The sequence below is a fragment of the Rhea pennata genome, chromosome 9 (assembly GCF_028389875.1).
Source record: "Rhea pennata isolate bPtePen1 chromosome 9, bPtePen1.pri, whole genome shotgun sequence".
NCBI lineage: Eukaryota > Metazoa > Chordata > Aves > Rheiformes > Rheidae > Rhea > Rhea pennata.
Window position 1 is genome coordinate 5,891,558 of NC_084671.1, and position 27,975 is coordinate 5,919,532.

Here is a 27,975-nt window from a genome sequence, read left to right on the forward strand (position 1 = left end):
TTAGATCTGAGAAACACAACAGCCTCGTTAGTCTTCCAGTTCCTAGGAAACACTGCCTCAGCCTCTCCTTGCTATACAGGTGGGTCTTCGAGACCATCTCTATGCTGACCATAATCGATCAGAGCTGAACTACGCGATTAACCCCCACCAAGAGAGCGTAGCTGCTGCTGCGTATTGCCTAGAGTAGATGAGGCAAAGCCCACCCTCTTTACAGATGAGTAGCCAGCCTGCCAGAAAATGCCCAATTCAGATTTTACAGGGTCATCTTGACAAACTCATTCAGCACCTCTCCCTCTTCGTATCTTGTTGTGCCAAAGAAATACCTTCCACATCTTAGAAGTATGTAAAGAACATGATACATCTATATTTCGTACCTAAGGAAAATAGCCAATACAGCCTTAGTTATTTTACCACCAAGATGAGAAAGTATTTTTACTATAATAGAGTAAAACTTAAATTAGTTTTAGATTAAGATCAGTATTAAGCTCTGCATGTTTAGGAGCGCCAAAGTGGTACCGCAGGTATTTCTGACTCTTAAGCCTTGAAAGAAAGAGCAATCCTATCTGTTAGCAAGTGGAGTTGCACGTTTTCTTCCTTTCCCTCCTTTTACAGTCAGAACTGGCTGTGGTCAGGCTGCGGCAAACACGAAATAAGCAGCTGCCGAAGTTACTTTGAAAAAAAGGGAAGAAAAGCCTGACAGCTCCAGTAAGCAAAAGCCGCCCCCCTGCGCCGGGTGTTGGTGCGTGCCACCCTTTCCCCTAGCGCACACAGGTTCCCTGCGCGCAGGCGCGGGGCCCAGTGCTCCCGGCAGCCCCTGCGGCGGCACGCCCGGGCTGTACCAAGCGGCCGGAGAGGGGGGGAACCTCGCTCCCGCGCTGCCCGCTCCTCCTCCACCGTGCTGCAGCGCGGGGCGCGGCGACTGGCCTCCGCGGCTCTCCGTAGCCGCCCGGGAGAGCGGGGGCGTGCGTGCCCGCGCCGCCCCGCGCCGCCGCCGCGCGTAGGCCGCCCCGCGGGGCGGGGACGATCCCGCGGAGCGCGCGGGCATGAGGGGGGCGGGCAGCGCCCGGCTCTGGCGGCGCGGGCGGTCGGCCTGAGCCGCGCCTCCGGGGCCGCCTCCTCCTCCTCCTCCCGCCTGCCCCGCGCCGCCAGCCGGGGAGCCGCGGCGCCGCCCGGCCGCGGGGGCATGCCGACGCAGCGGGACGGCAGCGGCGCAATGTCCTACGCGGGGCCCGCCGGCGGCGGCGGCCTCGGCGGCGACAGCGCCCACCAGGTCCGCGTGAAAGCCTACTACAAGGGGTGAGTGGCGGCTGGCGGCGGCGCGCCGCCCTGGCGCCCTGCCTGGCCCGGCGCTGAAGGGAAGCGCTTGTGCTGGGGCTGCCGGCGCGGGCTGCGCCGCCGCCCCGGGCAGCGGCGGCTTTTCCCGCGGCTGCCGCGCGGAAGCGGACGCGTCCTTCTCTCCGGGGTCGCTTTACTAGCTTGAGGGGTCAGTACGCGGTGGTATTTCCGCGTTTTCGGTGCATTTACCGGTAGCGTTAACATCTCGAGTCCTGAATGCTCAGTTCTGGGGGGAACAGGGGAAAAGGAGGCTTGAAAAAGAAACGGGAAAGCCTGCTGCTAAAGAGCTGCGTTAAAATGGCTCTCCAGTGCTGCTCGGAACCAAGCTGAAGCTGGCAGGGCTTGTGCTCAGAGGAGCCTCTCTCAACGTATCAGATTTCATCGAACCGCCTGTGGGCTGCGGCGGTCGGGGAGGGGTGATGAACTGAACCGATGTGGACTGAGCGGCCTCAAGATACCACTGTTCTACAATAGCATTAATCATGAATAAGGATGTAGCTGGATAACTTCCTTTTCCCTGTGCTCACCTTGCCTTCCTGCACATCCTGATTCCACTGTGTTGTTTACTTGCTGTTAGAAGTAAGGGCATACTGCTCGATAACGTTTTTGCGAGGGTAGAACAAAAAAAATCACACCTAAAAAATATGCTTAGGCTCAAGATCCAAAAGTAGAGGGTGCTTGACTGAAAACCTGGGTCACTGTTTTTCAGACCCTGGTCCAGAGGGGCTGAGCGACTTCAGGGGGGGGGGGGGTGAATGGTAACTAAGACACATCCGCGGTAAGCACTGCTAGGGGTCTGCTCAGTGAAAACCTGAACCCTGTCACTGGCGCTCCAACAGCAGCATATTGTGCCAGAGGAAGTATTCTGCTCTGGGTCAACAAACTCATATGGAACAATACCAGTTACAGTTAGTAACTGTAAAAGTTTGTCATCAGGGTTTGACAGTGATTCTTTGGGCCATGAAGGTTGGTAGCATGTGGTTTAAACAAAAAATGTAGCTTATGTTTTTTTTGATTAAGATTAGATTTGAGACACACTCACAGATACCTGGAAGTAAGCTGCTATTGGCAGTAAAGGAAAGATTTAATTACATCTGTAGTATTTACTATTTGGTAATGTGAATAGCCGATGTCTCTAACTTTGTAATTTTAAGGAGAGTTGTAAGGACTACACTGAGCATTTAGTATTTGCAAATAAATTAATTTCTGGCCTATTTCTATTCTGAGGCTTTTCTTGACAAAGGTCTGTAAAAGTGCCATAGAGACTAGCACAATCTGTGGCTTGAAAATACCTGTGAAATGTTTTCGGAGTAATAAAACAGGAAATTCTCGGCTGTTTAACTGTCACTATACTCTACTATCTTAGAGAAGTAGTGATGCCTCTGGCTATTAACTGGCAGAAGTGTTCATTTGGTTAGACAGTGAACTAAAGTGGGAACTGTTCTGGGTTAAAACTCTATCTTCTGCTGGGTCAATTTTCATCTTGATCATTTCCCCATGCAATCATGTGAATACTTGCTGTAGCACAAGGTGGCTATGGTGCAGGAATAGAGAGAGTGGTGGGAGTGAGAAATGAAACAGCTACACTGGACAGGAGTGCTGGCTCATAACACTTAAATATGTGGTGATAGCTTCACAGACACTGAAATGTCTCATTTTACCGAGTTTTTATTTATTAATGTCATTGTCAGTTCACATGTAATAATGAAACTGAGTCACATAGGGAGTTGGTTAACCATTATTAATACAAACAAACAGGCTGGAATGCCTTAGTCATCATTTCTTTCAAGATCTAAACAAATTCAACTCCACTTTCCTGCAACAAAAGGTCTTATGTCCACTTCTCAGACTAGTGCTATCAAGAAGTCGATATCGGAGCAAAACATTTTACCTGCACTTAGTCTGGGATCCTCTGGGAATAAAGGACCTCAATTCTGCTATTGAAGGCAGCATTTTCGCTTTTATCAATTCAATTGTCTCAAGATTAGAGTTGCATAGAAGATTTTGCAGGAAATGATATTAGTCTCAGAAAAATCTCTCTTAATTTGTTTCAATAGAAGCATTTAAATAGGATGTAAAAATTGTGACAGTATCACTACAGAGATCTTTTCAGCTTCTGGAAGGAATTTCTGGTCAAAGAAAAGAAATCTAGCAACTTGAAAGCACAGATCCATTCTTGAAACAGTTTGTAACCTGACAGTCAGACTATTTGCCTGGTTCTCAAGACATCGCTCTTACCAACTAAGACCAAAGAACTGGCTCTGTATCCACATAAGATAGGTTAGTCTGGCTAAGAGCCCAATTGCTTTTCTCAGCTGAGACAAAGATTTTCATGAAGAGCTCTTTGAACAGTCTTTGTTTCGTTCTAGTGTTCAGTGGAAACTCTCTATCTTAAATTCATGAAGTATGTAAAAGCGGGAAGGAAAATTTTCCTAAAATGAAGAAAGATCATGGGAATAAGGGTATGGGAATTCCCAGAGACTTGGGAATTAGGACATAACTTGAATTTACCTAGTATTTCCTTTTCTCAGGTAAGCTGTACTTTACCTTCTAATAGGACTAGTTGTTTAAAACGCTGAAAATAACCTCTTTTAAGTAATTATCATATTCTGTGCAATATATGTAATAGAGGTTCCTGAGTGAGTCCTTAGGAATTTGCTCTGTTACACCAAATGTTTACATATACTTCAGATTTTTGTTGATACAGTAACAAAGTTTAGCACTTTCAATTGCTATACTGAATGTTGCCTGTAGCTACAGGCATTTCAGCTTTCTAATTATTGTTCAAAGTTTACTTTTTGGCTTATCAAATTTGTCTGTTGGTAGATAATTTTGGTCATTTCTGTACAAGAAGGCTGTTTTATCAATCCTATGTAAGAAGAGATTGCAACATTGTAGCTCTTGAGAGCAGCAAGGAATAAACAGAGCACTGCTTGTGCACTGTGAATCCTGTAGAATTAATGGTGCTGATAACAAATCTTGAAGAATCGTGACTTCTGTCATGGTTAAGACTGCTAACTTCCTGTCAGTGACTGACATAAGTTTTGAACTGTCTGAACTCTGTAGGCTGTAATTCGGGATAGGCTTTTAGTATCATTAAAAGTGTAGGTTACTAGTGCTTTTCCCACCTACAGTTTGATTTATTTCAAATGAAAAATACCATTGACAGGCATCTCATGATATATATTAAATTTGCTTTTTTATAATTTTAATACATTAAAGTGAGTGGGGAAAGGAGTGGGAAGAACAGTTCAGTGTTGTTCATAAAAAATCAAAAAAACACCTCCATTGGTACTTCTAGGGCACTAATTTCTTAAGAATGTTTGAGTTCTCACATCCTTTTTTTATATTATTCTTGGTGTTGAGTGCTCAAAGAAGGGTGATCACTGTAGCAAAAAGTAACTCTTCAGCGCAGTATCTTTCATTATCTGTTGGGTTAAGCCCTGGCATACATTTTCACTCTTTCTTCTTGCATTGAAACACAGATTTCATTTTGCAGATGAATATTTTCTGATGAGACAGTTTTCCGTATAATCAAATTGTGCAGGAACAGGCAGTTTCCAGACCTCAGACTCCTATGGTGGAAGGAGATTAATTCTTACAGGATAGTATTGTCTGGACCTTATGGAAGATACTGACACAGCAGAATTCTCTAGCGGTTTTGTATGGGTTAATTTCAGTGAGCTGTCATTACGAGTATTAGGAATATTGGATGTTCTGTAAAAGAAAAGGTGGGAGAAAGCAGCTGTTTGATCCAGTAGGAAAAATGGCGAAGATAGCAATGATGTTCATCTTATAAAAATATTTAGAATCTGTTCTGTAGCATTCATGTTTACGTTAATCGCTTGCATTTTCTCAGTCAGTCATTTCTCAGTCATTCTCTCTTTTTTGTGTAACATTGGGGGACAAGGATGTGTTCTAGAATAGCTTTATAACCAACATGGTTATTAAAAGCGGTGCTGCAGATTGTCTTTATCAGAAGAAAAGGCTTAATGTCAAGATTTTTTTTTTCCCCTCATCTTAGTGGGGGAAAAAGCACTTTGTATATATTTTTATGCAAAGCAGCAGGCCGTGGTACACTGACTTTAACTCAACATGCTTTATTCATCATACTTTAACTCAATGTACTACTTTGTGTTTAAAATGCTGAATTTTGTCTCACCAGAATTTAACTTTGTATCTTGGCTTGCGTTAATACAGCATTTTGCTAATGAAAAAAATCATCAATGCAGCATTAGGTGAAAGAAGTGTGGAAAAAAACATACAATGCAGAAGTGTGATAGCAGAACTACTCTGGAAGTGAGACCTCTCAGCAGGAAATGTCAGTGTCATCAACATAATTAAAATTGCCAAACAAGCGTGTAAAAAAGACCTGTAATCTTTCAGTTTCTACCTTACGTGAAACTGATTTCACAAGTCTGCAGTAAAATGCGCTAGATATTACTTGTAGAACCTTGCTCATACTTACGGACTTTTTTTTTTTTTTTTTTTTAATATCGCTGTTGGCTAAAGTTCTGCAAAATGTAGAGAAATTAGTATTTGCTATAACATATACTAAGATCTCCTTCAAAACATATTTCATAGCTGTCTGATAAACATCCTAGTGAAGGTATTAGAGTAGTAATTTAGTGACTTGCTTAAATCATAAAATAGTTTTATTTGAAGGGTTGCTGTTTTGTCATGTGGAAGTAACAAATAGAAAGGTTTTTCTTTCCAATGCATACCAGCTTTTACTTCATACAGATAACGAAGAATTTTTGTCTCTAGGCTGCTCAGTACATCTTAATTTTGTGGATATGTCTCTTTTTTCTGTTCACTGTAGAACAGATACAAATTTCTGTTTTAAGTAGACCTCTTATCAAACATAACAAATTGTTGAATTTGCTCCTTTTCTTTCTTACTTAATCTTCAGTTTTTGCGAGAGCCTCAGTGACTATTATCTCTCAGGATTATAATCTGTTACCTAACTCTTCTTGCTTGTATGACAGTAGGAGGGTTTTTTAGTCCTATCACTGCTTCCTTTAACATTCCCCTTCTCATTATTTACCAGGTTAATTGCAGAATAAGCTGTAAGTATTGAAATATATAACTCTTTAGTGCTGTTTAGAACTTACCCTTTTGTTAGGAAAAAAGTTCAAAGTGAATATATCTGCACTAAAATGTGAATAAATTCAGGAATGGTAAACTTTAGCACAGAATCAATGAAGTTGCTAAACGGTGCCTTATCTCCTTCCAAAAATGTAAGCCCCTGAAAAACAGGAAATACAAGTCAAGACTTTGCCTCATAATACAATCTTATGTTTTCTTTGGGTGATGCCTGCATATCAGTAAGGCACTGTTAAATCTGCTTCCAGTTGCATAGACAAATATTGACTTTGGGTTCACAGTTTGTGCTTGTGGGAACCACACAATAGCGTGGTTCAAATGAAGCCGCATTTGCCCAGAAGTCCCGCACAGCTGTGTCTGTTGCTCCCTTGGTAGCAGCTTCCCCCTTCTCCTTGCAAGTCCAGAACAGTCCCAGCTGGATGCAGAAGAGAGGAATCAGTGAGAGGATCCCTGGCACCTTCTGCTGCAGCCTTCCAAAGCACTTTTTTTGTTAATTATTTTTTTTTTTAACTTGTATGAAAGTTGAAGGCAGAACACAAATAGCAGTTGCTTTTCCCATTTCTTTTTTTTACTACTTTAAGTCAAATTTCTCTTATTTTGCTAATAATGTTCTGAAGCCCCAGAGGTTGCTTGCACTTCAGGGATCCTTCTCTCTCTCTCTTTTTTTTTTTTTTTTTTTTTTTTTTTTTTTTTTTTTTTGAAGTATTGGGACTTCAATAACTGCTCCAGAATGTAGTCCTAAATGGAAATGGAGCAGAGCTGCCACCTTGCTCTTCTGACTCTCATTCAATCCTGATGTGATTTCTCTCATCAGGGAGAGAATTCTTTGTGTTAAGAGTGTCCAAATACTACGGTCCAAATACAATTTTATTTTTAGTGTGGAAGTAACGAACAGTCCCAAATAACGTAGCAACTTTTTGAATGCTTTATTCATATTAATGAAGTATGATTTCACTATCCTAACAGTTCCTGGAGTCTTGTAACTAACCCAAAAATCCAGAAGCAGACTAACTGTTTATTTTATTTATGCTGCTGAACTTAGAGCCCCTGCAATATTCAGACAAACAAGTTTACGTGTGGTTTCTCTACCACTCATGGAACTAATTCATACTCAGTATGAACTGTATGTATGACTACAGTATGTTATGTTAAATCGCACAGTATTTGATACAACTCTACCCATGTATTGGGCAATTTAAAAATTTATAACTTAATGCACATGAAGACTTCACTCTGATAGGCATGTTTATGTCAATTTTCACCAGATTTGTATTTTATCTGTTGTGTCAATATGTATTTTTCACGAAGTAGCGTTAGCATTGTGGCCTATGCATTGATGGAGATGAATCCCAAGTGGCTGAGACTGTTTTGGGAGGATTAGTCTCATTGTTCAAACTCTAGGTTTATACAGAAGGTTAGAAGACTGGTGTAAACAATCCCATTTTTTCCTCCAGACCCTTCTCTGAACTGTGTCTTTGACTTTGGTCAAAGGACTGCAAACTGGGTCACAGGCTTAACCTGCTTTCCTTTAAGGCCTGGCAAATATCGAGACAATAGGACAGCTATTATGTTAATGTATTTAAAACAATAGGTGACTCTCAATATTAATTATAACAGAGATACTGCTTTACTGTTACGCAGAGTTGGTAAATTAACTCTAAAAGTATGCTCCTCTGTCTGCCTTCCCAGTTATTGTGGTGCAGCATCATGGGTCTCTCTTTAACAGCACTTTCAATATGTGGACTTTTTCTTTCTGATCTCATAAGAGACCAATTTTATACTCTTCATTAATACTTCATAATATCTACACAATTACAATGTTAGTTTGAGAATATTTAACATTTTAATACCTAACAAAATAGCTGTTAAAGAGTAAGCAAGGCTGGCAAAATATTAATAATGTTCTTCAAAAATCTTGTGACATTTTCTTTTGACAGTTTCCACTGTGTAATATCTCTCCTTTCTGTGTGCAGTTCAAATCTGCTGCAGCTCACTTCAAAGTAATTTGGGCATTTAAATTAAATTTTTCAAAAGCAGATAACTGGAAGAACAAACATCAAATAATTGGTTTTAAAACTCCCTTAAAGTCTGACTTTTATTAGCCTCTAGTATTAGTAGAAAGGAACAGTGCTAATAGTTTATTAATATTTCTTTAATATCTTTAAAAGGCACAGTTTATTTCTCTAAAGCTAGTATGCTTCAGTATGGCAGTCTTGAGATGAAAATATAAAGATGTAGTTTGCATAATCAGGGATTTTTCAAGGGCTGTGACAAAAGGTGGGTTTTATGTAAATAGTATGTGGAAGGCATTAGAGGTCAGGATCAACTGCTATGTATTACAGTGTAGTTTCTCATTTTTTTTCCTCTTGATCAGGGACATCATGATAACGTATTTTGAGCCTTCCATCTCATTTGAGGGACTGTGCAACGAAGTTCGAGACATGTGCTCCTTTGACAACGAACAGCTTTTCACCATGAAATGGATTGATGAGGAAGGTAAACCGATGCCTGGCCTTCTGGCAACTATTTGAATACATTGCTCAGCTTTCTGGCTCTACTTTTTCATCTCTTCCTCCTCTCTTTCCTCCACCTTCATAAGATAAGCTGTATGTTTTTTAAAATAATAAACCTGAGTCCAAAAACAATTGGTCATCCAATGCCCTTGTCCTAATAAAAAGATAGTTTTTTAACCTTTTTTAACCCCTGTTTTTAACTGTGAGGGAACAATATTAAATGGCGCAGACCTTACTAGACTGAGTTTTCTGTTCTCTTCTCTTCAGGAGATCCATGTACAGTTTCCTCTCAGCTGGAGCTAGAAGAAGCCTTTAGGTTATATGAACTAAACAAGGATTCAGAGCTGCTAATTCATGGTATGGTGAAATTACATGGGTTACTTCTGATGTTTGTGCCTACAAAGGAGTGACTATTTTTAACCCCATACTATCTATGTCTTTTGCTCTAGTCCAGCCTCCTCAGTCAAAGTCTATTGTGGCATTCTGTCAAGTGGATGCTGAAGACCATGCACCAAACTTTAGCTGCCAGAACTTAGTCAATGCCCTTTATGCAATTAAGGGAGGAAAAGTTTATTTTGCTGTTAGTTTATCAATAAAAGATATAAATGAAAGAGAGCTTCAAGTGCTTTCTTGCATTTGTGATTAGCCAAAGGTTTGAGTTTTCTGGAATGAAGTACTTCATGCCAGTTTTGAACCTAATAATATCAGGTCCCTATTTGATGTGATTGTTCATTTTTTATCTTCTTTATTTGCCCATTGTGATAGCTCCTGCAGTATATTTCTCTTACTGATTGGAACTTCTAACAAGTAGGAGATAAACTTCATTTTAACAGAGATTACAGTGGAGAAGTAGTGGATCATTATAAAGATGTATATATATATAAATATATATATATATATATATATATGTATGTACACACACACACACATATATGTATCTTATATATGTTACACTACAATGTCTTAATGTGGTCCTGCTGTAAAAGGATATGACAGATCCACAGTTCATCATCAACTCTGTTGGAAGGAAAAGAGTGCTTTTCAGCTTCCCAATCCAATTAGAATTTAACTTTTTTCCTATGTTATTTAGGCTTGGATATCTGATGGTATTGTAATCAATGTAATTACCAACTCTTTCATTTTTCTCCCCAAAGACTTCTTAGAAGTGGAAGAGAATTTCATCTATTTCAATATATATTATTTCAGTATGCTTTTTGATTTGCACAATATCCATTTGTTTTGGTTTGATCAACTTCTGATTAAACCAACACCAGAGCTAACTCTTCCCGTAGTCTGTAAAAGTGGTTTTACTTCTCTCTGAGTGTAATGGAAGCTAAATAAACTGAATAAAGGGTGAATGTAGACAAGATCATACTTACCAGTTAGCACACTGTAATATAATGGATTTATAATCAAGGTTTCCAAAGAGTAAGCATAATAATTGGTCACATGAGAAACCAGCAGCGTTACTGGTTGCTGGTTACCTTTCTCAGGAAATAACTTAGTGTACTCTGTTCCACAGAGTGTTTCTCATGTGGATCACTGGTGTGACCAGCATAGGGATTTTATGGCAGCTTTTCATCTCACTCGCTGTTGAAGTTTTCTTAAAATGCAGTCTGTATTGTCGTCCTGAATGGTTGAATGCCTTTCAGAAGTGTTATGTTTGATCCAAAGACTTGTCTGCAATAAAGATTAATCTGAAGTTAGTATTTTTCTTGCAGTATTTCCTTGTGTACCAGAACGGCCTGGCATGCCTTGTCCAGGAGAAGATAGTAAGTAGACATTTTAGTGAAAAACTACAGAAAATCAGGAGTTCAAATTTCCGGTTCTAGAGCATTCTGATATTCTATGCTTTTGCTTCCTGTGGTGCATTTCATAAATGTCTTTATGAAAACAAGTAATTCAAATGTCTAGAACTTAAATATTTAAAAGGAGTAGAAAGTCTTACTAAACTTAAATGTGGTTGTTTGTCATTTCTGAGTCATTGTTAATAAAGCTTCTCACGTTCCTGTTAACTGCGCATATCTCTCTGCTTTCCTTGCTTTTGTGCCTTCTGTTAGGACCATTTTTTGATTCTATTTGTCTCTTTGGTAGTTGCCAGTTTGCTGGCTAACTAATGTGAGCAAAGGCTTATAACCAGTGGTAATGAAGTGTCATATTGCCGTTGAGACATCTAAAGTTAGTACCTCAACATCAGTTTAAAATGAATTATCAGGAGTATTCTCCTAAAACTTGTAAGTCAGGTTAGATAATGTACTAGTCATTAAAGAGACAGTTTTCCCTATGTTGACTAAGTAGGCTTGTATGATCTTGATACTCATAAGAGTACTGTGTGTATATAGGTGCGCATACAACTGTCAGCTAGATATCTAAGTATCTGACAAATCTAAACATCCATGCTTAAAAGTTAACTTTGACATGTTTGTTTATGCATATTGGCAGTATGGATGATGCTGCTTTTTTGAAAAAAAGGAGGTTGTAGGCTAAATCTGAAGTAGATTTGCAATTTAAGGTATAATTTTGTACATTCTAGTTTTCAGTTTGGGTTCCTGATATGCCTCTAATGTCAGGAGAAATGGTAGCAACTGTGGATCTAAAACACTGGAGGATTCCTGCAAGCAGTCTTATAAATCAAGGCATGCTCCTCAAATTCACCTTCTTTCCTTCCTTCCTTTTTCTCTCATCTTCTCCCCAAGTTTAGATAAGGTAGTAGCACATTTTGCATGCCAGTGCTTGTATTGTTTGGATAGTTTTCCTTTCCTTGACTCACTGTTTCTTTTAACTCTGGAAAAAGTGAATTAACTTACAGTTGATCAGGAAGTTCTATTTCAAAATTTCCCCAAAATTTTAAAATAGAATAAGGTACTTGGAACCTTACTCTGTGTTTATGTAAAGTTGCAGGAGTAAAAACTTACTCTGCAAATCACTTCATATAGAAGTGTCTGTGAGAAGAATGTCGTAGTTCTGTATTTATATTTTTATGGATATAATCATATGTTTTTCCTCTTAGAATCCATTTATCGCCGAGGCGCCCGCCGGTGGCGAAAGCTGTATTGTGCAAATGGTCACACTTTCCAGGCCAAACGGTTTAACAGGGTGAGAGTCTTGGGTACTTACAGCAGTGTAACAGAGATGTCTTACTTGCGTACTTGTAATTTTACTGCCTCAGAAGATTAGAAGGTAGATTTATTCTCAAGAAACTGGATTTTGCGTAGTGTAATATCAAATAACTATTCCTGTTAATTTTTTTTCTTTTTTGTAATCAAAAAAGTATAGTGAAATCACTGAAACACCTTGCTTTTGTTGTTTGCCTGTACTAGTTTCTAATCTGTAGTACTGAGACTTCTGGTAACCCTATAGTTTCAGAAAACTTTGTCACTAATAAATCGTCAGGCACTTAAAAAAACTACTTGCAATTTTCTTTACCATATACTCTGAAACATGAATATGAAACATGAAATATGAAAGCAACTATATAAATGCTCCTTTAAAATCTTTCTAGAGGGCATTAACGCTGGCATTAGATGACTGTGAGCTTGGAATGCCTTTGTAGTTCTTAAGTTCTGAGAGTGAAGAAGTCTGAGAGGTGCTTAAGATGCATGAACTTTTCTTTCAAACAATCTGAGATGTTTCTGAAAATAATCTGCTTATGCTGGCATGCACTCAGTTGAAAATAGCAGATCACTTGTAATAATTTTAAGAAGCAATGGTCAAACCTATTAAATAAGGAGCGAGAAGGTTTCTACTCTATTAAAACAAAACAAAATTTGAATAGCTCAGGTTCCTTCTTAGCTTCTGTAATCTTTCATTCTCTTTTAAGCTCACAAATGTGTTGTGTGCTAAATAATGCTTGAGATTGTGTGTACCAGACCTCATCTTGAGTGTCCTTCATATCTAACTTCTACTCTTTACCTAAACAATGCTTGTGAAGTGCTTGTTGACCTCTTCCTGGTCAAAGGCTGTCAAGGCACCTTCATTTAGTCACTTTCCACTCTTGCTTTTATAGGCAACCTATTTTCATGGTTATTTCAAGTTGTTTTGTGAGTGTTCTTCACTGAGTGGTGATCTCCCCATTTCCTCTTACATGAAGCTTTTACTTTCCTGCTTTTCTCCCAACAAATCTAAGGACTCATCTGTGTGGAGAGATGCTGAGACGTGTTGTAAATTAACATGGTCATGCAGTAGCCTGGTGATTCAGCTGCGCTGCTTTTGAACTGGCCAGTATCTGGCTAGTCAATGAGCAACAGAAGAGGCTGTCTGTGCTTGCATCTGTCCATGTGGTTGTGCCTTTTGTGTGCGACAGTTACTACTTACTGTTCAGCTGTAATTTTTGAGCTCCTCTGTATTTTATCAACCTTTCTTAAAGTATGAAGTCTCTGAGATAGAGACCTTTTTGCTATAGTAACAAATTCAGTAGGGATCTCTCTGATCTTCTAGGTTGCTCAGTAGTGCCAGTGTGGTTGAAAAGTTCTCACTATTTAGTTTTACTTTTTTAATCAGTTTTGTTGACTTGTCATTCTAGCGAGCTCACTGTGCTATCTGCACTGACCGAATATGGGGCCTGGGTCGCCAGGGATATAAATGCATCAATTGTAAACTCCTTGTTCACAAGAAGTGTCACAAGCTTGTCAGTATTGAATGTGGCCGCCATACACTACAACCAGTAAGTAAAATTTATCTGAAAAATTGTCTTAAGAAAAGAAGCTCATTTTATACTAGTGATTTTCAAACTATCTGCAAGTAATTACAGTATATGAAACTTAAAGGTTTATCATTCTGCATGGCTACTCTGACACTTTGCAAGAAAGTGTCACTATGCAGAGTCACTATGCAGAATGATAAATTTAGTGGCAAGATGAGTGTATATAATTCTTGCTTTTTTCTGTGTCAAAAATAAACATAATTGATATTTTTATCATCCTCCACTATGTTATGTAGCATGAATATGCTATTTTACATCTTCAAAGTAAAGTACAAATGAAATCTCAAAGTCTGTTGGGTTATTAGACTGTTACTCATCTTGCAGAAAAGGAAGATGAGGCGCAGAAGTTGGGACTTTTCTTCCATGAGATTCAATCATCCTCAGTTCCTAGAAAAATCAGATGAATACTGCTTCTGAATTATTAAACATGAGACAGCTAGAAGTCTGTATCTTGTGAATTCATTTGACTAACGTTTGTGTTACTAAACTACCTGACAGACTGATGCCACTTGTGCTTTTGTGTCTCATTTCCCATCTGCTATACTTCTTTTTTTTTTTTCTGTTGTACTAAGCTGTCATTTCAGAATCTTCTGGAAGCTTGTCTAAACTTCTGGAAAATTGATAGAATAAGGACTGCAGTTGTTCCTTTTATTGTATATAGATCAGAACAGCATTCATATTGATTAATCAAGGTTAAAAATTAGTTAGACTGTATTCCTCTGGGATAACTTGTCTCTAACATAAATTTGTTTTTCCCACTTGGACAGTCTGTTGTAAAAAAATCTGGTTACTAACTAATCTGATCTATAGAAATCATTGTTGTGCATATTTCCAGGAACCAGTAATGCCTATGGATCCATCATCAGTGCATCCAGATAATGTAGAATCAGGTAAGATATGTAATTTTTTTCTTTAAGTTCTTTTAAGTAGTTGAAACATTAATTTGGGGATTTAAAATGAAATAGAATAATTCTAACCCGTTTACTTAGAAAAGTAAACAGCTTTATTTTTTTACTTTTGTTCAGAGAACATGAAAAATAAATCTGCTCCTGTATTAAGGGCGATGTAAGCCTAAAAATTCTTCAGTTGTCCATGCCTTCCAGTTCAAGAAACTACTCTAAAAATTAAAAGTGTTGGTTTCAAGTTGCACTTTTTCTATCAATTAGCTGTGTGTTTTAAATGTTCAAGTCAAACAAACGAGCCCTTCATAGATTTGCTGTGGAAAAATAGCAAATCTCTACTGATCGGTATCCAAACACTTTCATTCCTGTAGTGGTCAGAGGGGTATTCTTGACATTTGAATTGGGATGTTGATAGTGATGCTTTCTGTGTGCAGCATCAAGATTAATCTGAATAGATCTCAAAATGCAGTTCTAAGGTTTTATATTGATTAGGGAACTGAATTATATTGATTTGATTTGATTATATTGATTAGGGGACTGATTAGATGGTTAGGGGATGGGAGCATCTCTCTTATGAGGAAAGGCTGCAAGAGCTGGGCCTGTTGAGGCTGGAGAAGAGAAGACTGAGAGGGGGTCTTAATACCTTAAGGGAGGGTGTCAAGAGGATGGGGCCAGACTGTTTTCAGTGGTGCCAAGTGACGGGACAAGAGGCAGCAGGCACAAATTGAAACACAGGCAGTTCCACCTGAATATTTAGCCATAGCTGATTATTAATGCAGTATTGTGAAAGAATTATCCTGATGATTTTAAAACAAGAGTACCAATTTTTTATTCCCATTAGATGCATTTTAGTTGTGCCTCTCTCTGATTCAGATCTTGTGTGTGGAAATCTTAGGGTAATAGAAAATTCTAATATGTCCTGTAGGTCTAATGATTTTTTTTTTTTTTGCATCTCTAGTGATCCCATATAATCCTTCAAGTCATGAGAGCTTGGACCATGTTGGTGAAGAAAAAGAGGTAAAATACCTTAGAACATGCTAACTGTAGTCAAAGATCAAGTCTATATCTATCCTAATTTTCAGATCTTAAAAACTTTAAATTGTCAAAAACTCAAAGCTAGCACATGAAACATTAAGGTCACTAGCTTGGGTGTGTGCACATATGTCTTGCAAGCTGTTTTATTTTGGATCTTAAGTTGAGATGTGCTTTTTGTTCAAAAAATACTCCAAATTTTTCTCTTCTGCCTCCTTTTCCCCTCATTCCTTTTTCAGGACAGTGCAGTTTTAAGAAAAACAAGTGCTAATTTAATCCCTTGTTTATATTAATTTTGCTGCTCTGTTTGAGATGCTAACTTTCCTTTTTAAAAAAACAACAAACATCATCCCACACAGTTATTAAAATTGGTAAGCCTGCTGACTAATTTCAAAGTATCTTTATCAACAGGCAATGAGCATTAGAGAAAGTGGCAAAGCTTCTTCCAGTCTGGGTCTTCAGGATTTCGATTTGCTTCGAGTTATAGGAAGAGGCAGTTATGCTAAAGTACTGCTTGTTCGATTGAAGAAAACTGAACGCATTTATGCAATGAAAGTGGTGAAAAAAGAACTTGTCAATGATGATGAGGTAGGCAATATTTTTATTGATAAATCAGGCAGCTGTTCTCTGCACATGACGCAAACAGGAAGCTAGGCCTCTGAATTTGCAACATTAATACAGAAGTATACATTATACATTCACTTTCTTATAAATACTGTACTATAAAAACATCATAGAAAGGTCACAAGACGTATTGACAATTAAGACCTCAAAATTGGTAGACTGGTAGCTCAGGGCAATTCTCCTGTGCCAGTGGTTTCTGTCATGAGCCTCATTGCCTCCACCTCTCCTATCACTCTCCTTTGTCATCAGCACTATCTGTAGGAATGCTCATGCACTATTCAAGTTAGTGAGCCTGGCTCACCTCATTATTTTGGGGCAATATTCCGTATTTCTCCTATTATTTTGGCCTACTGGGCTAAACAAAGATTGGTATGGCCTCTTTTTCATATATTCAAGTTTGGTTTTTTTGTCACAGAGAGGAACCTTATGATGATGTTTTAATTGCTCTTTAAACTGGACCTTCATCTTAACAATTTATTTGTAGCTTACCCAGTGTTAACATATTACTGGAAAATTGTCAGAAATTGCAACATTTGAAAGCTAAACATCTTTTTGCTAAGTTTCCCTTATGTTTCTTTAGGCCGCTCTGAAAAGATTGAATGAATGTGATTCGTTGTCTAAGAACTTTCACATCCATTTCTAGTTCTACCATGAATTCTTTTGACATTTTTTGATATTGCTTTACGTTTATCTGCACCAGTTCATCGCTTTTTACGGATGAAATGTTTTTCATTTCCAAGAATAGCTATGCAATAAAGCTAAAAGTTCAGGACATCAATATTAGAAAAAAAATGAATATGCTAGATTCTGTCTTGTTTGGCATTGGAGAACCAACATTGAATTTATTTGTATTTACAATGAGAAAGGGAAAACACTAGAAAATATTTTTGTTAACTGTCATTAATACTTGACCTAGATACCTTTTCTGAATGTAAGTTTTTTTAAATAGGATATCGATTGGGTTCAGACAGAGAAACATGTCTTTGAACAGGCTTCAAATCATCCTTTTCTTGTTGGACTACACTCTTGCTTCCAGACAGAAAGCAGGTAAAGATCGGAAGATAAGAAGAAAAATACTTTTTTTTTTTTTTTTTAATAATAAAATCTGATGCTATTAGGCATCTCAGAGTCCTATTTAAAGTATTTAAGCACTGGCTAGGTATTAAAAGTCAATGTACTATAAATCACTATAGCACTTTATGAACTAAAGGGCATGTTCATCATGTAAACATTTCAGATTAGGGAAGTGGAAGAGGGTGTGAAGTACTGGTAGCTGTGAAGGGAAGGATCCTGTAAAGAAGGAGGGTTGCAGCTAGCAAAAGAAAGGGGGCTTGAGAGTGAGGTAGAAGACAGAACCTAGAATGGGAAAAATAGCATTAGGAAGGGAGAATTAGAAGTATAAAAAAGGAGGAAACTGATCTCAAACTTGCAAGGGTTCTCTGCAGATGAGGGGAAGTACACCAAGCATCAGAAAACAGTGCCTGAATTTTAAAATGAGAAACAGTCCAGCAGAGATGAGAGTAATGATTTTTTTTTTTGCATGTTTATATATAGGAGAAGAGGTTCAGATGAAAAAAATTACTATTATTATACAGTAATGTTCTCAATATAAACAAAATATTGTTACCCTATATTTAAACAGTTGTCCTTGGTGTTTAAAAGGTGACAAGCTAGTGGTGGGAAGTGAGGAGAGGGTATTTGTAAGATATTAATAGTATTAGCCACGAACAAAGACTAAGGGGATCTTGAAGAAAGCAAAATGGGGGGGGAGAGGGTACTGTGTTTTCTGGTGTGTGCATACAAAAACTGATGTGAATGTATTTATATATTCACATGTATTATAATAACAAGCAGTAGTTATAATGAATTAGAAATGTGGGAAGGATGATTTGCATTTCTTTTGCAATAAAGGAATTATCTAGAGAAACTTGGTGCACATGATTCTTAATTTGGGGTATTTATTGAAGGGAAAGAGAAATGGTAAAGCCAACCATGTTATCAGAGAGTTGGGAGGAATCAAATTGACTCTGTTCAACAACAGATCTGTAACTTGTCAAACCTCAGGTCGATAAGAAAGTCTTTCAGCTTTGTATACAGTCATTTGTAACAAGCTTTTGTGCGTTTCAGGCTGTTCTTTGTTATAGAGTATGTAAATGGAGGAGATCTAATGTTTCATATGCAGAGGCAGAGAAAACTGCCAGAGGAGCATGCCAGGTATGTTTAATTTCAGCTTTTTACATCAAAACAGTTGTTTTTCTGACACAGTGCAGTAATGCAGAGATTATGATAATGAGCTAGCAAATCCTCTCCAGATGTTAAGGATTTAAGAAATGTGAAACTGCATCCTCGTTTTGATGATGCAAGCTACAATGCTTTTGTTTCAAGAAAGAATGTTAATAGGAAGCACTTAAGAGTTGTTTGTGTTAGCATTACCCTAGATGACTTCAGCCTGATGCAGAATATTTTTCTTAGAAAAGTGTTTAATTGTATATATTTTTTTAAACTGACTAATAACATAAACTTGTTTCTTTTACAACAACTAATGCCAGCTGTCTAGGCAGATGCTGAGTTCTTGGTGCATATGCTTCATCTCAGATGGTGAGATGAAAGTAGACATTAAGATTGATTAAAAAAATAATGATTTTTGAAATGACTGTGAGTAGACACTTCTGCATGATTATGGGCAGGTTATCTGTTTTTCTGTTCAAAAATTATGATAGAACACATGTCATCCTATTTAGAGAACTATCACACTACTAACACTGTTGTTGTGGTTTAGTTTTTTGAATGACTGGGGAACTTAGGTAATTAATATCTCTTTCTATTCTAGGTTTTATTCTGCTGAAATCAGTCTAGCATTGAACTATTTACATGAACGAGGGATAATCTACAGAGATTTAAAACTGGATAATGTGCTACTAGATTCTGAGGGGCATATTAAACTCACAGATTATGGCATGTGCAAGGTAAGCTGTGGTTCCTTGCTAACCTAAAATCAACAATTAAAAAATTGTCATAAATTATAGGATGCAGAGACTTAAAAATGTGAATTTTCAAGATATCTACTTTTACAGAGTCCAGATAGGTTGTATATTCATCTCAGTTATACAAATGAAGGGAAAGGAAGAAAAATGAAAGAGAAACACCAAACTGCTCAGTATATATAGATACTGTTTATGGTTATGCAAAATGGGCTGTGTGTTACCACGATTTGACCAAAAAAAGTAGGCTGAAATAGTCAAGAGAGGCCTGGTTTAAAAAAACATCAAGAGATTGAAATATGTCAGCCCCTCTTGAGACTTTAGCTGTGACCTACTTCTGTGTAATCTCTGAGAGCAACTAGCATGTCCTAGCCTGGATTTTGGAATGGTTTTGCTATGTGCTTGCTTTGGCAGAAAGAGGAGGCAAATTAAAATTGTAAAGTGAAGAGGAAAACTAAGAGTATTGTATAACTGACTCTTCCACTGGTATAACGATTAGTGTTTCCAGATGAGAACTGCTTTGCTACCTACTAGAAAGTGTGATGAAGCTAAGATGCTTAGATGAAGGGCTGTAAAAGTCCAAAGGCCTATTAAGTACTCTCTTGGATGCATCCATTTTTATTGTAATTATAAACATGTAATTCCTGCAAGTAACTGCTATTTTAGGTAAACGCAACTGTAGGCTCCCCAAAAATTAGACAGAGGGACTTGAACTCATTAACCCATTTTATAGGTTATTTCCTTTTTTTGTTTTGAGTTTTTTTTTTTTTGGAAGAAGCTACTAGAGAATAGAAATAAACTGTTTGTAGCCTGTTAATTGACTACAACTGTTCTATATTGATAGTGGGTACTAGTGCTCTTCTGCTTACAACGAAACTAAAAAGTTGTTTTATTAAATTGCAAGCTACTGAATTTCTATTAGTTTTGATTTTTCTAGCTTTGTGTTGGTTGCAAGCTGGTCAACACTGCAAACTCTGTCAGTAAAAATTTGAGAGAAGAATCTGGAGTCTCCTTTACATGGTAGAAGACAAGGAATAAATTTTAGGATTAAATTTATTGACTGAGCTCCTGCTTCTTCCCTTCTGGGATTAATCTTTGACCAATGTTGATATTAATCAAGAAGAAATTAAGAAGTTAGTTCACTAGTTTCTTAAGGTCTCATTTGACTTATCTCTGAGTGGATTTTAGATTTGGAAAGCTCTCACCAAAATTGTAATTGTGCTTTGTTTTCATCTAAAGACCGCTTTGCATGCAGTGGAATAGAATTACACACAACTCAGTGAGGGATATTTTTTTTATAAACATGTCTAATAAGAGGTGTTAGTAGTTAAATTCATTAAGAGAATGAGCAAGTTCTTATCTGAGAGACTTGTACGACAAATTTGGACAGGAATAATGAAAGATGCCCTTATGTTCTATGCATGTATTTCTTCTGAAACAAGTAGTGTTTTATATTCAGTTATGTACAGACTTATGCATAATTTTACTGAAACAAAAGCAGGACACTTAAAGAGATACAAAATGCAGCTCTTAGCAGAGGATAGGGGACTCTTTGGCTAACTGTGAAGCACTTTCTCTTCATCCTTTTTTAAAAGGAAGGGCTGAGGCCTGGAGACACAACCAGCACATTCTGTGGGACTCCAAACTACATTGCTCCTGAAATTCTCCGGGGAGAGGATTATGGTAATTTGAAATTTTTCAATGCTACTGTATTACCTTCAGCCTGTCATGTAAATTTTTGCTCAAGTTGCTTAATAGCAGTAGAGACTATAATTCTTCATTAGATGTGTAATCCATCTAATTCAACATCTTGTTTGAAAAAGTAAATAAACACTTCAAAGGCAGGGCAGGAAAAATCTCACCAGGCAAATGAGATAATCTGTCTTCTATGTTTTAACTTGTTTTTATCAATCTTGCAGAAGAGCATGAGTCTTCCAAAATTTATTACCCATCATAATTATTTTAGATGATCTTAATGATATACTTGCTGTTTTAAATTGTGTTTGCTTTTGGACTTTAACATTTGCAGCAATGATAGTAAAAATAGATACAGGCATTGCAAAGATGAAATAATGGACATTGTTTGCGGATATTTCAATGTTAAAAGCCAAACTGTCTATGCAGTTTCTTATTTTAATTGAATGCCTGACTGGCTTAATATCTTCCTTCCTTATCACAAACTTTCCAGGCCAAGTAGACTACATCACTAGTTACTGGAAATTTTTTTCTTCAGTAATGAATAGTAGAATAGATATTAAGTTGTAACACCAATCTTTTAACTTTGCATTTCCTTTTCTTTGTGCAACATACCCTCCTATCCTGCACATAATGAACCATGTAATATCTGTTACAGTTGTTACACCTACTTTATTCAGGAGTCCTTAGAAACTTTAATTAGCTCTAAAAGCATTTGCATTCTTGCTCTAAAATATCTTCAGCAATGTTTTGTCTTTTGAATTCTAGGGTTCAGTGTAGACTGGTGGGCGCTAGGTGTACTTATGTTTGAAATGATGGCAGGCAGGTCACCGTTTGATATCGTTGGAAGTTCTGACAATCCTGATCAGAACACAGAAGACTATCTTTTTCAAGGTAAGAGCAGTGAGTGATCATACTGATTTAGTGCTTTGTTTCTACTTAATGTAATGTAACTTCAACCATGCAAAGTCTGATATGGAGCTTGTTTTCTTGCAGTAATTTTGGAAAAACAGATCCGAATTCCGCGATCCCTTTCTGTGAAAGCAGCAGGTGTTCTAAAGAGTTTCCTTAATAAGGTAAGGACTAATGCAGTTTAAGACTTCTCAAGAGCAGAATTTTTTAAAGCTTGTTATTTAATTGATGTGAAGCAAATGTACTTTATTTGTATGTATGTGTATGTAAACATACTCAGAAGCTGAGTAGAAAAGGTGTAAGCCTGAAATAGAATTTTGTAGGAGGGCAGGAGGAGGGACCTATTCTAGACATTTGTCTTAAAACCTGAAACCGTAGGTTCAGAGTCTGGAGCATGGGGTAAATTTGAAATTAAATGGCTTAGAAATGCTCTGAATAGTTCCATTAACCCAGGGAATTGGATGAACTGTTCAGGACAAGTTTAGCAATTCACTCTGACAAATTCTGATGATTTCATTGAGTGAAATATAAAGGCAGAAATCAACCAGCATATAATCACTGTTTGCCAGTAGCTAAATAGTATGACAGTCAGAAGTTGTGTATGTGGCAGTGAACTGCTCCGAGCACATTCTGGCCTTTGTTTTATGCGTATCTTATATGAACTGGGAGAAAGAGATGCAGGAAAAAGCAGATTTACTAAAATTATTCTAAGCACTAATACTGCTTAAGAGCATTGCTTCTGTTACAACTCCTTGGTAGTGTGTGTGGACATACATACGCATACGGGGAGATGGAATTTTTTCTGGCTGCTTTGTACTAAGGTAGTAATCTAGATGTTTACAAACAAGTCTGTCTTACTTTGGGGACAAGAGTTCCCATTTTTCTCCCATCCACCTCATTTCTCACAGTTGAGCATTAAGAGCACACCTCCTCTCTTAAAACTTCTATGGCCTTGCAGTTTCTCTGAATATTGTGCTTTAGGTAGTGGCATAAAGAAATTAGTGTGAAAACTGAATAGAGCACACGCATCTCAACTACTTCAAAGTGTTGAAATGAAACTGTGGTATTTAATGACTATGCAAAACATGGGTTTATTTGCAGACTGTTAAAAATCCTCCACTGAATAATGAAATTGGACATTAGCAATCTTTCTGAACTATGAACATTGTTGCAGAGGTATTTATGTGAAATCTAAATGGAATCATTTTAAACAACAGGTTAACTATGTGATCCTTTTTTAAACTCCTTTTTTCTTTCTTTTCTTTTTTTCCTGGGATGTTAGCATTGTTTGTAAATTATTCTTAGTGGCGTGACGTTTATGTATCATCTTAAACTAAGAAAGCTCTGTCTGACTTGCGTAAGGGGCTTGTCATTGTTGTCCTCTTGATTAGTTTCTTTCTTTTCTCTGATACTAAGAGCTGTCATGTTACAGATTCTTAGTGGAAAGAAGTTTTACTTAAAATAATGTTCTTTAAACTGTATGTACCAATAACCTGTAATTACCTCTCTGATGAGATTGCTGGCATAGTCAGACAGTCTGCTTAGGAGGGAAAAAAAGAACCAAACTGATCTGTAATCTAAGCAGGATTCCTCTGAAATATACAGTAATTTAAGCAGTTCTCAGAAAAATGAAGATAGAATGATTTTTTTATATATATTTCAGTTACAGGCTTCTGTATTCTCCTGTCTGTTCCCAGTAAATTGGAACAGTTTTGAAAATAATCATAACTTGTTTACAAGGTACATTGAAGAACTCTTGTGTTCTATTTCTCATGGAATTTGAAACACTAGTATTTTATTATTGTGTAGGCCTTGGCACCCATTTGGATATATTTTCTTTGTTGCACAGGATCCAAAGGAACGTTTAGGCTGCCATCCTCAGACAGGATTTGCAGATATTCAGGGACATCCGTTTTTTCGCAACGTTGATTGGGATTTGGTATGTGAATGCCTACTGATTTGATTTATTTTCTTCATATACAGTGATAGTTTGCCAACTTGTTGTAAGCTGAGGGATGACAGAAAAACTTCACAAATCCTAAGCTTTTAACTGGTATATCACAGTGATAATACAGAATCTTTTAATTCTTTTTACATACAGTAAGTATGTAAATTTAGCAGTTACTTCCTGCCTTGTTTGAAAATAATCAATAGCTGTAACCCAGTATTGGTGTCACTAAGTGCCTTTATTTTTAGATGGAGCAAAAGCAAGTTGTTCCTCCGTTTAAACCAAATATATCTGGAGAATTTGGTCTGGATAACTTTGATTCCCAATTCACCAATGAACCTGTGCAACTCACTCCAGATGATGAGTAAGTAATGCAGAATTTAAGTAAATAATGTGTAATAAGTCAGTGAAGAAGTTACAAGACTTGATTTGAATACATCTATTTATAGTGCATGGAGTATATGTAAAACAGTAAATAACATTTTCTCATGTTAGTTTGGAAACTTCCATTATTTGTTCTCAAGGTAGACTTGGTATAGACTGCTTAAATGTTGTGGCATGATATAAGACTCAGCTAACAATGGGGAAGTTGTATAAAGAATTTGAGTTCAAGGAAGGATGAGTAAGTGTTATTTTTACAAGTTTTATTGGTATCAGCTGCAAGAAACAGATGTGTGAAAGAAAAGACCTGTTTTGCCATGTGGTTTTCTTCTGCACTGCTTTATTTAAGCTGTGATATTTCTAGAATATTGAGTACAGACTGAATTTTTCTTGGGTGGTCTGTACAAGAAAAAACACTTTTTGGCTTGTTCGGGTATTTTAATTATTAGTAGTAAAGTGATGTTATCCTGATTTAAAAACCTTGTTAGAAGATGCATAATAATGCATGTGATTCTGACAGTGGAGTTGTGGTTCCTCACTCCTGAGGGGCCATGACTTGGGATGGGTGGGAAAGGGGCTCTCTAGTTTGACTGAGCCACTGTTGTATTCATTTTAGGAATTTTTCTAGATTCTGTATAATGAACCTTAATAAGGTCTGAGATCTGATCTCCTCTTCATCCCTCTGTAAATGCATAATATCTCAACAGAGATTAAAGAAATTGCTAATAGAAGAGCCATTATCACATCCTATTGTTTTAAACTTTTGCAAAAGTGAGAAGTTTTACAAACACAAGCTTTAGAGTGCTTTGTAGGGAGAATGCATGCATGGAGTAACAAAATCATTGCTCCTGAGTGGCTTTGTGTTTTGTTACCTTTATAGGGACTAGAAAAAAATAGCAGTAGTTGTAAGGAAACAGAGGAACAAACAGGTGCAAAAGAGGGGAAAGTTCTCTTGCAATCAACTGTAGAGGTCTAAATTTTAAGACAAACCATCAGTTAATATTGCTACCTCTTAATATTGCTGAACTAATGAGTATTTTTTTTAATCTTAACAGTGATATTGTGAAGAAGATTGACCAGTCTGAATTTGAAGGCTTTGAATATATAAATCCTCTGTTGATGTCAGCTGAGGAATGTGTCTGAATTCTCCCTTTCTGGACTGTGCCAATTGTTACTGTTTGTTTCTGCATTGGTAAACATCTCTTCATTTGATGCATATGCATAAAATGAATAACTAAATATTTTATTCTTGCCACCTAATGTGGATTACTCACTATTTTCTTTTTGTATTAATTGTCATCCTGAACAGTTGTTATGTTGAACCTTGGGCTGCTAGAAAATGAAAAATGTAAGTTTTCGAACAGTCTTGCCAAATTTGAATTTTAATATAGAAGTTGGTCTGTGGGATTTCTGACTGAACAAGGGGATCTGGCTGTATAATTTGTCAATACAGCATTCTGTTAAAGGAAAATATTGTTACTGCTTTAAGAACACAAATTGCATTAGGGAACATAATAAATATCCTTAAAGGGCTTCCATTTTTGCAGCAAGACAAGTAAGACCTCATGACTTCTGTAGTGTTAAATCTCTCCTCTCTGAACATCTGATTTCTGTGTTCTCCTTAGACTTAGAAGTGATAGCTAAATTATTGCCCTTTAGATTTAAATGACAGTAAGGAGAACATCTTTTTAAACTCCATTGGTCAAGAATGACTGTTTTCATAGTGTATATTGATTCTATCTGAAAAGGAGATTATTAACTCAATGTTAGAATGGACGGGTTTTGCTACTAAATTACACACTCTGAATTGTATATGGCTTTTGACATATGAACAGTGAGTGCCTTTCTGAGCCTCTCCCTTTCAGTGAGGGTTGTACATGATATAAAGTGTCAGTTTAAATAAATGGAATTCAACTTTTAAAAATGAAAATCTGTAGAGTGTAATTTAGCAGAAATTGGCAGCTAATATTGAAGAATGTAGGACCTCATGCTATTATTTATTGCTTTTACATTCTCTGTCTTACCTGTATGGGTATGGTACAGCTATGGTCTAGATAAGGGCACTGTTTCCTATTGTTATCTTATTGCCATACTGCTGGAAATGCATTCCACTTTGCCAGTGGGAAAAGCACATCTGGAAAAAAATAGGTGCTGTTCACAATGACTCCTTTAACTTCTCCCTTTATACTTAATAATTTGTAATCACAATCAAATCTTAAATGTTGGTAGTAGACTCAAATTTAGTAATAAAGCACTTGGAATAAATAGAACAATTCAAAATAGGAGATATGCATGGAGTGATTCTTACATTTCACGATAGTAAACGGTGTAATATACAGCACAGCTAATTCTTAATGTTTGAGGAATATTTTTGAATGTCTTAGACTGGAGAAAGGCCACATATACCACTTTTGCGGGAGGAGAGAGGGATTTAAAAGAAATTGAAGAAAAGTTGTATTACATAAGGAAAAATTATAAGGTAAGATATATGTTAGTGAAAGTGGATTTAATTATATGTAAACACAAGTTAGTAAACTTTAGATAAAGTTTTTAATAAGATTCATGCTTGGTCAATGTCTTTTCTTGAAAATAATTCAGTGGTGCAACTAAACTTATAGCATGTATCTTCCATTGTAGTTTTTTTTTAATTACATGTTAGTTTCAAGACAGCACATGAATACACAGTAGTGACATAGCATGGTCCTTAATTCATACTAATTCACACTTCCCATACACAACTCAAATTATGTAAAATACTGGAGTAAAACTTAGCTTTTAAAGAGTAGCTGATAACTTTAATACTTTTAGTTCCAGTGAAATGAACTACTCGCATGCGGTTCTTAAATTGTGGTTAATGCTAAAGTGCTTAGCCTTTGACTTCTACGCCCAGATGGACTAGTTTAGGCATCAGGATTTAACTGATATTAAACTCTGAAGTTACTTTAAAAAAATCCCTCCCTACAGTGGCTTAATTTCATATGGAGTACTAAGTAAAATGGCTTTATAGACAGAAGTGCATTTCTGCTGTTCATCACAAAAGTGTAATACACTGTCTTTTGTGCTTAAAGCACAAATTAATTTTTTACAGATGATGTTACAGAAAACATACTTTTTCTATTTATGTTTCTAACTATTAAGGATGTCACTGAGTTAACAGTGATAGGCATGTTAAATGACTGTAAATCAATTTTAAAACTTTTTTCATTTTCTCTAAAGTGCCATGGTATTAACAGATGTATTTCACTGTTGAACGTATAGCAACTATCATAAATATTCAGAAGGGAAACTGTGTGTAAACCATCAAGTGCAGTAGATTTTGTCTTTGCAGAAAGTATCTGCATCAGAAGCCTGATGTGTTTATGTGGAGTAACCTCCTTTTTGTATGAACTTGGTTATTATGGGTGCTCTGCTAGTTAATATTGTTGCTACTATTTTCCTGTTTCACATGGAACGTGGTCTTAAACATTGTTGTGTAATCATTCTCTTTATTTGTGCACTTTTTACTTTAAATAAAACATTTATATTAGGCCTCTGTGTATTAACCTCAGCAAAACACGCTGGAATTTGCTTGGGATAACTGGATGACCCTTAACTATCCAGCTCCCACAGGAGTGTTGTTCTAATCTTACCAGTGGTTTTGTTTGTTTCTTTTTGTTTGTTTTTTTTTCCCTAGAAGAGAGAACCCAGCTTGACCACTGCAACCTAAGTAATGCAGCCCCCAGTCCGGGGTTTCCAGATATGTCTTAGCGTGCAAGTCCCTCTCTAATACACTTGGACAGCCTCATTTCATCTTTCTCTGTGGAAAAAAAATCATCATTGCAGGTTTTGTATTGATTTATCTTTC

General features: G+C 37.1%; 1 protein-coding gene across 2 annotated transcripts; it reads left to right on the plus strand.

Annotated features, from left to right (window-relative positions):
• Nucleotides 1–27,659, plus strand: PRKCI (protein kinase C iota). 2 transcript variants are annotated; one of them, XM_062582518.1, is made up of 18 exons: nt 1–79; nt 8,816–8,937; nt 9,222–9,311; nt 10,676–10,726; nt 11,965–12,050; nt 13,477–13,617; nt 14,492–14,546; nt 15,517–15,575; nt 16,002–16,178; nt 17,164–17,261; nt 18,342–18,428; nt 19,045–19,180; nt 20,791–20,878; nt 21,659–21,784; nt 21,887–21,966; nt 23,652–23,741; nt 23,999–24,114; nt 25,187–27,659. In XM_062582518.1, the coding sequence occupies exons 2-18, from the start codon at nt 8,823–8,825 to the stop codon at nt 25,272–25,274; spliced, it is 1,683 nt and encodes a 560-aa protein (XP_062438502.1). In that variant the 5' UTR covers nt 1–79; nt 8,816–8,822; the 3' UTR covers nt 25,275–27,659. The 2 variants fall into 2 exon arrangements, with proteins under 2 accessions (XP_062438502.1, XP_062438500.1); XM_062582516.1 differs by lacking the exon at nt 1–79 and adding an exon at nt 1,168–1,296.
• The last annotated feature ends 316 nt before the right edge of the window (nt 27,660–27,975 follow it).

What these genes read in the sequence shown, in the direction of transcription:
- PRKCI (XM_062582516.1), top strand. Translation starts at nt 1,184, where the DNA reads ATGCCGACGCAGCGGGACGGCAGCGGCGCAATGTCCTACGCGGGGCCC. An exon ending in TGCTTCCAGACAGAAAGCAG is followed by an intron (nt 17,262 to 18,341) that starts GTAAAGATCGGA and finishes TGTGCGTTTCAG; the next exon opens with GCTGTTCTTTGTTATAGAGT. An exon ending in CTGCCAGAGGAGCATGCCAG is followed by an intron (nt 18,429 to 19,044) that starts GTATGTTTAATT and finishes TTTCTATTCTAG; the next exon opens with GTTTTATTCTGCTGAAATCA.